Below are 9332 nucleotides of genomic sequence, written 5' to 3' on the forward strand. Positions count from 1 at the left end.
GATGAGATTGGCATATATAATGTAAGTATTTAATAATTTATGTATTTAATTAATATATTATATTATATAAAGATACTTTCTTAAAATGCATTTTATTTATTAATATTAATCTAACAACAAACTTTTATTATTTTTATATATCATTAAATATCTTTGACAATAATACAAACAACAAAATGGTTAATATTTTTAAATAATAACAAATAATTATTGAATAATTATATATAAATAATTTATTAAAACTAACATTTTCAATAAAATAAATATTTGTAAAAATAAATAATATAAAAAAATAAAAATATTGTCTTGAATATTATAGAAAAAGTACTAAAGAATATGACTGATTTTAATTCAAAAAATCATCGTTAGGTATAAAAAGTACATAACTGACTATAATACTAAATTTTATAAGATCAAAAATATTCGGATGTATAACACAGTGCTAAAATGGATTTTAAATAGTAACACAATAAATTATTTAGTACATAATAAAGTATCAACTTGTTTAGAGAACATCAAATTTAAATCAACTTTGCGTAAAATTGGTAAATATTCTCGGTATCTTCCTAAGCAAGTATTTACCAGAGAATTACATAATGGTGAAAACAAATCTAGCAATTGGGTTTTATATTCTTGTTCAGAAAATTCTTTATACTGTTTTTACTGTCTTCTATTTGCACAAAATGATATAGCATTTAGTAATGAAGGTAAAGGATTTATAAATTAGAAAAAATGTTTAGACCATGTCAAAAATCATGAAAAAATCAAATTCATTTTATATCAGTGAAATTATGGTTCTCCAAACAATCTAAAAATCTAGAAACTATAGACAAGCAGCTTAAAATTGAAATACAAAAAGAAGAATCATATTGGCAACAAGTATTTCATCGTTTAATTGAAACTATTATTTTCTTGTCATCTAGAGGACTTGCATTTGGAGGTAATAATCAAATCATAGATTCTGGTCACAATGGAAATTATTTAGGATGTTTTGAATTAATCGCTAAATTTGATCCACTTCTTTCTACATATATTGATAAGTATACAAATAAAGGCGAAGAAAATGTACCTATCATATTTGTCTAATACCATTTGTGACGATTTAATTTTATAATGACTAAAACTGTTTTAGAAAATATTGTACATGAAATTAAAATTTCTAAATATTTCTCAACTATTGTAGACTTTGCTCCTGATATTTCAAAAGTTGATCAACTTACAGTCGCAGTAAGATATATACTACCAGATGGTTCACCTGTTGAACGTTTTTTTTAGTTTTTTACCATCTGTCGGTTATAAAGCAAAATATATGGAATTGACTATACTTCAAATTTTTTTTGATCTTGGGATTGACATCAAAAACTTTAGAGGACAAAGTTAGACAATGCTTAAAACATGTCTGAAATTTATAATGGATGCAATCCCGAAAAAATTATTTTCATGCTTTATTAAAAGCATTAATAAAATATAAGTTCCACATTTCCATCGTTAGAAATTGCACTTACAATATTTATATGCATGCCTTGTTCAAATGCTAGTGGCGAACGCTCATTTTCTGTTTTGAAAAGGGTAAAAACATACCTCCGCTCATCATTAGCAAATGAAAAACTTCATCGTTATCACTTTTGTATATGGATTCTGAAGTTGTAAACAGTATTGAGTACTTTAGTCCAGAGATTTGTCAAAAAAAAAGCAAGAAAAAAATTATAAAACATTGTTTGATATTTTTATGTATTAATTAATATGTTAATGATTAATTTGTTATTATTATTTTTAACTGAAATAAATTAATAAAATTATATTATATTGTATATTATATTTTAGTTGGTTTTCGTGGTGTGGTAATATGGTGTCTCATAGATAAGAAAACAATTAGTAGAATAATTATAAGGTTTATGGGGGCGAGAAAAAAATTTGTCCCAGGGTGCTGAATTACTTGACACGTCTCTGAAGAGGAGTATTATTATAGCACAACACAATTTCATAAAAATAGTGTAATATTTGGTTAAAATTTTATTAACACGTATACCAAACTTCAACCAGATATTCGACAACAACTCGATTCCGCAAGAGCTCTACAAATTTCTGAAAATAGAAAAAAAACTCGTTCCAATTATAAAAACAATTATTTTATGTGGCCGACAAGAGTTAGCACTTCGAGGGCGAAATGATTCGGGTCCTCTTGATTTAAATATTGTTGAACCTGATCATAATGATGGTAATTTTAGAGCACTGTTGCGTATGCGAATTTCATGCGGAGACAAACAATTAATTAATCATATTGAAAATCAGTCTTTAAACGCTATGTACATAAGTCCTAGTATACAAAATAATTTTATTAAGATTTGTGGGAAAATAATTCAAAATAATTTAGTTTGTAAAATTAATGCAGCGAAGTCGTTTTCGGTTCTCGTTGACGAAACTACTGACATATCACGCATAGAGCAATTGACTCTTTGTATTAGATATATAGATTCAATAGAGACAACTGATACTATTAATTATGTTTTACGTGAAGACTTTTTACAATTTGTACCGGTTCACAGTACAACTGGTTAAAATTTAGCCTCTGTAATAATAAATTCATTACAAGCACTTGGAATTAACGATAAATATATGGTCGGTCAGGGTTATGATGGCGCTGCGTCCATGAGTGGAAATCTTAAAGGCGTCCAAACTATTATAAGGGAAAGTCATCCAGCAGCACTTTACGTGTATTGTAGTGAGCACTCTTTAAATTTAGCGCTAGCTCATTCGTGCAATGTTCAATACGTCAGAAATTGTATTGGTACAATAAAATCTATTGGAAATTTCATTAAAAGTTCGGCTATGCGGACAAATATATTAAAAACTAAAATAAAAAACATTTTACCTAATAGCAAGTGGAATAAACTGACATCAATGTGTGACACTCGTTGGGTTGAAAACCACAACGGAATTCAAAGATTTGTTGAAATTTTCCAACCCATTGTTGAAACTTTGGAAGAATTACAATTAGTTCAAGACATCAATACGTCATCAAAATCAATTCAATTTTATCGAGCAATAGTTACTAGTGAATTTATATTAAGTATGGTTACATCAAATACTCTGTTTTCCATGACACTTCCACTGTGTAAAAGTTTACAATCAGTTAGTTGTGACTTAGTAGAAGCTGTACAACATATCGAGAAAATACTAAACGAATTAATTCATTTACGTGAAAATATTGATCATACGTTTAATGACATTTTTGAAAAATCTGAACTTCTTTTAAAATCTATTGATGGAGAAGAAAATATTAGAATTCCCAGAATAGTAGCTCGTCAACAAAATCGTGTGAATATTGTTACTAATTGTCCGAAAACATATTTTCGTATAGCTTTTGCAATACCATTTTTTTGATGATTTTATAAGACAATTAAAAGAACGCTTCACTAACCATAAAAAAATAATATCTTCGCTGTGCTTTTTACTTCCCAATAAATGTACTAATTCTGAATTAGAAGCAAGTGATTTCGAATTATACTCAGAGTTTTTAGATTTGGATGCACTTTTGAACGAGTTAAAACTTTGGAAAAGAAAATGGTGTGATAAACCAATATTAGAACGATCTCCTGAAATACTTGAAGCATATTCAAATTGTAACAAAAATTTTTTCCCAAATATTTCATTTTTATTAAAAGTTTTGGCAACTTTACCAGTAACTACGGCGACACTGGAAAGAACTTTTTCGACGCTGAAAAGAATAAAAAATTACCTAAGGAATGCAACTGGAGAAGACCGATTGACTGGCCTAGCCTTACTCAGTGTACATAGGAATATCGTTGTAGATCCAGAAGAAATAATCAATCGTTTTTCAAATGAAAAACAAAGAAATATAGAGTTTTTCATATAAAATATAAACCATTTTTCAAACTAAATGTATAGAATTAAGTTTAATAATCTAATTAATATTAAGTCTAAAAAATTTTTAATGTGTATTTCATTAATAAATACTATTTATAATTCTACAATATTATGAATTTTTAACCATATTTAATTACCTACACAATATTATAATACAATTAGAACACACATTTTTGGCTTACCCCCCCCCCCCCCCCGAAATTAATTTCCAGTTACGGCCTTGACCGGCACTACCCATGACAGCTAACATGTTAATTAGATTTTAGTTTTTTTTAATTTTAATCATTATAAAATTTATTGATTACGATAAAATTTGACTATAACTTTATCTATCTACGGTATATATATAATTCAAATACCACTTAGTCAGTGATCGCTGTTACACAAAACTACGCAATGTGCGAACTTGAAATTTGGAATAGAGGTTCTTCTTATATTTTCACCGTGCAATAAAAAACGATTTAAAAAAATATTGCGTCTAAATGGAGTAATTAACAATTATAAATATTTACCGCTAATACGTGTTGTGCAGCACAGCATGGTGGTCAGCGGGTATCTGCAACCTATATACTATATAACTGGCGCGCCATGGCGTGTGGATATAAATTATTTCTAGAAATTTTATTTTATTTATTTATGTTTTTATTTTTTATTGATTCATACAATCTATACAATTTAGTATAATAAGCATAAGTGAGCATTCGCGTTTCTGCTGTCGCAGTGTTCGGTTGTGTTCTTTTCCGTCTACTCTTATCGCAGCTATTATTTATATTTATTTATTGTATCTAATTGTTAGTGCATTTTAATTACCTTTATATGTCGTCGTCTTCGGATGGCGACTCACGGTTGGGTAAATCACCTGCTCCTAACAAAATAAAACCTATTTTGACTTTTAATCGTGCACTTGACTTCAGCTATACCTGTCACCTCAAAAAAAAAAAAAACGCACGTAAGTTAAAAGCCAACTCATTCTCTCCCAAGTCCCCTGAACTTCAACAAATTTTAAACAACGCTCCGATGTTAAATACTTCGGCCTTCGATTATAATAATCTCGTATCTACGGAAAACAGTACGTCGCTAGACTCGATCATTAACAGCTTATCTTCTGATAATTTTAATGATCCTACTTCGCATTCCACCACTGGTGTGATTTCAACGCCAATTAACATTTCTACGTATTCTACCGATAATCCCAATGTTATTGATATGTCGTATCAACCTACACAACAGACCTTCACTGCTGATTATAACGGTCCCGTCATGATACTTATTGATGCACCGTTTTTAAAAAAACTTAGGTAATTGGCATCCTATTAAAGCAGCCAAATTTTTTTCTACTAATTTCACCGGTATAATTAACATCAAAACCGCTGGCGCAAAAAAAAATCAAGATTATTTTTGACTCGATTTCGAATGGTAATCTATGTTTAACTTCCGATGTTTTAATAGAACATGGCTTTACAGCTAGTATTTCTTCGAACCTTATATACTCTTTTGGTATAATTAAACTCGATCCAGACGTCTCTGAGGACGATTTTTTGGATGGAGTCCTATCATCTTTCCAAATCGTAAGCATCAAACGTATATCAATCAAAAAAGATGGCAATATCGTACCCACATGCATCGTTGAACTTAAATTCTTGTGTCCCAAGCTATCTCAATACATTTCGGTTTACAATATGATATTCGACGTCCATCCAAGCATTCGCTCTCCGGTACAATGCAATAGATGTTTACGTTATCGGCATACCCAAAAATTCTGTCGCAGTGATCCTCAATGCAGCCATTGCGGCGGTTCCAAACATTCTATCACTGATTGCCCATCCATTCTTACCACAGACCCGACCTGTCTCTTCTGCAAACTTCCACATGTTGCTATAGACCATAGCTGTCAGGAATGGTCAGCTCAAAAAGTTATAAAAAAAATCAAGGCTACTGTAAATTTATCTTATAAAGATGCTTTAGAATTTAAAAAAAAAAAATGTTACACCTTTGCTATATATTGGTGGCGTGGCAGTAGAAATCCATCACTCTTTTAAATCTAGATTAATTCCTATTGAAATGACCACTAAAGATAATTTCTATAAACACAAAATTGACGTTTTAGGGGTTGAAATCGTTTCGGATTCCCAACCTCCTCTAGATATATGGTCCTGCTATATCCCTAGTAGTTCCAACGTTCCTTTTAACATCTGGATTTCACTTTTCAGCCTGATCTCCAGCAATTTTATACTCTGTGGTGATTTGAACTCCTCCCATCCCACTTGGGGCTCTGTCTCCGCATCTCACCGTGGAAACATTATTTACAATATCATCAACTCACTCCGTTTCAGCATACTCAATGATGGCAGCCCAACACATGTCGGACGGCCTAATTCCGCCGACTCGGCTATTGATTTATCTTTCTGTTCCCCTAATTTATATTAGAACCTTTCATGGCACACTTTGTGTGAGCCTTATGGCAGTGATCACCTTCCCATTATCATAACAACTATCAACAGGAGCCTCTCAATTCTTAATCTTTCCAATCAGCATTTAACCAATAACTTCACCAGCCCTATACTCTACAATTGCAATAAGGCTAATTGGACCTCTTTCTCACTTAATATACACGACACGCTTTCTCAGTCTTCCGAGGACCATACCCTCCTCAATTCCTATTCAAATCTTACTGAAATTATAATAAACGCTGCAAAATTGACAATACCAGTCAAATCAACCAACCACAAATCCCATCCACCCGCCCCCGCCCCCCCAGTGGTGGAATTCGTCCTGTACCGAGGCCGTCAAAACCAGATCTTTACATTTTAAAATATTTCGTCGTACAGGTTGTCTATCTGATCTCCTTAAATATCGTAATGTGAGTGCCCATACCACTCGTCAGCTTAAAAATGTAAAAAGAAACAGTTGGAAAAACTTCTATTCCAACATAAACCTTTCTTGCTCAATTCAATATATATGGGCCACTGCCAGAAGGTTTAAAAACTGTGTAAGCCTCACTAAACGCCCTGACAATGACAACTGGTTCGATAATTTTTGTTCTAAAGTCTCTCCGTGCCATGTCCCCACCGAATCAGAAAGTCGTCCCCGATGCTACCCTCTCTTAGCTCACTCTCATGTTCTTACCAACATTTTTACGTTGTCCGAATTAAAGTTTGCTATTTCCTCACGGAAATTCATAGATTCTGGACTCCACAACATCTCTTCCGTCGTTAGTCTCTTTACTTAATATACTCAATAACTTGCTAGCTACACAGTAGTTTTTTATCTTCTGGTGCTCTTACAGAGTTATTCCCATACCTAAGTCAAACTCAAATACATCGTTTCGTCCAATTGCTTTATCATCTTCACTATGCAAAGATTTTGAGTTCATGCTCATAACCAGACTAGATTGGTGGCTCGAATCTAAATCTATCTTGCCTCCCAACCTCTTTGCCTTTAGAAAAGGTTTGGGTACCATGAAATGCCTCTCAACCTTCATTAGTAATATATATCACTCCTTCAACAATAAGGAATTTTTTGTTGCTACTTTCATAGATATAAGGAGTGCGTTTGATTCTGTCATTATTCATATTCTCGTCGATCACATTATCTCTCTGAACGCTCCTCCAATATTTGGAAACATCTTACTCTCCCTTTCCAACAAAAGAAATCTTGTTTTCTCTTCACCTTTCGTCTCTTCTAATACTCGTTTCACTTTTACAGGTATACCTCAAGGGAGTTGCCTCAGTCCGCTGTTGTTTAATATATACATGAGCAAAGTAGCTAATAGTCTTTTTAGGTGTAGTCACAAATGCCTTATTTACGCTGATGATATGGTCATATTCTCATCAAATAAATCTCTTCCTCTCGCTATAGAACTCTTAAACGCTGCCCTCGTTGATCTTAAAATTTTTTTAACAAACATATCACTGGAAATTGCTCCTGAGAATTGCAAATCCGTCATTTTTACTCAGCGCAGATATTCAAATTACCCTAATATTCACCTTGATAATCACCACCTTTTGATACCATCGTCACCTACCTAGGCATCACTCTAGACATGAAATTACGTTGAAAATCTCATATTTCTTCGTTTTCCACAATCACATCTCGCTGGGCTAATTTTCTCAGGACCGTATCTAGCACGTGGTGAGGGTCTCATCCTACTTGTCTGTTATCCATCTATCGCTCTATCATTTGTTCTAAATTAGATTATGGTTGTTTTCTCTTCGGTTCGGCATTCCAACTAGAAAAAAATAAATACACTCCAAACGTCTTGTCTCAGAACTATAATGTGGTATATAATATTGACATAAGGTCCACCCCTGGGCCGGTTATCGAAGTTGACTTGCAGGAAAATTCATATTAAAATCTTTAGCTCTTTCTACCCATATTATATTTGATACCTTCTATTCCCTTTTTGTCACCTGGCGTTATATACCCAAAGCAATGCCCGTCCTCTATTGCAGCTAACATTCTTTCCAACTTTCACCAATATGTTATAAATTCAAATAAATTTCCACTCTATGAGCATCCTTACGACTCTCTTCTCTTTACCCCTGCAGTTCAAATTATTAATTTCTCTGATTTATCTATCTCTGAACTTAAATCAATGCCTAATTCCTTTGTCAATAATTCCTTTACAATTACCTCCTTCTCAATTTTTCTAATTTCATCGTCATTTATACTGATGGCTCAGTCTCTCCCCTTTCTGCCGGTTATTCTTTCTACATACCTGAACTTCATGTTTTCTTCTCTAATAATCTACCTCCTTCTTCCTCTTCCTTTACTGCTGAGTGTTACGCTATACTCGAAGCTCTTCGTTTTATCTCAAACTTAGCTCCTAATAATTATCTAATTGCCACCGACTCTGTGTCCTGCTTACAATCTCTTATATCTAATCCATTTAATTCTAAACTTTCCCCTTTAGTATTTCAAATTAAATCATATTTATATTTTCTAAATCAGTCTAATCGACTAATTCAACTTATATGGATCTCTGTACACATCAGTATATACGGTAATGAAATGGCTGACGGTCTCGCCAAATGTACTTTCAATACTATTCTTCCTCCTCTCGCTAAATTACCTTGGAATGATCTTACCCCTTTATTACGTCGTCACATAACCTGTCTTTGGTCCAAATACTGGAATAATTTGCCTGCTCACTTTGCTTCCAAATATAAATATATTGTCTCCCTCATCTCTAATAAAAAAACTTGGTATTTAATTTAGACTTATCTAGGTCTTCTATAGTCCGTTTTAACCGACTTCGTGTGGGCCATCCGATTTTTCCAGATCATGCATATAAACTTGGGTTAAATAACTTCCCTCTTTGTACTCTACACATAACTGAAAGCGTCTATGACATATCTCATTTATTATTTGACTGTCCTTCACTTTAAACTAAATGTTTGTCACTGTTAAAATTTTTTAAATCACTGTTTAAAATCTCTAAATGT

General features: G+C 32.5%; 1 protein-coding gene across 1 annotated transcript; it reads left to right on the forward strand.

Annotated features, from left to right (window-relative positions):
* The first annotated feature begins 2616 nt into the window (after positions 1-2616).
* Positions 2617-3798, forward strand: LOC112690030 (zinc finger MYM-type protein 1-like). The gene is made up of 3 exons (XM_025563918.1): positions 2617-3297; positions 3362-3567; positions 3666-3798. The coding sequence occupies exons 1-3, from the start codon at positions 2617-2619 to the stop codon at positions 3796-3798; spliced, it is 1020 nt and encodes a 339-aa protein (XP_025419703.1).
* The last annotated feature ends 5534 nt before the right edge of the window (positions 3799-9332 follow it).

Source organism: Sipha flava, unplaced genomic scaffold, assembly GCF_003268045.1.
Source record: "Sipha flava isolate LNK unplaced genomic scaffold, YSA_version1 48_pilon_pilon, whole genome shotgun sequence".
NCBI classification, from domain to species: Eukaryota; Metazoa; Arthropoda; class Insecta; order Hemiptera; family Aphididae; genus Sipha; species Sipha flava.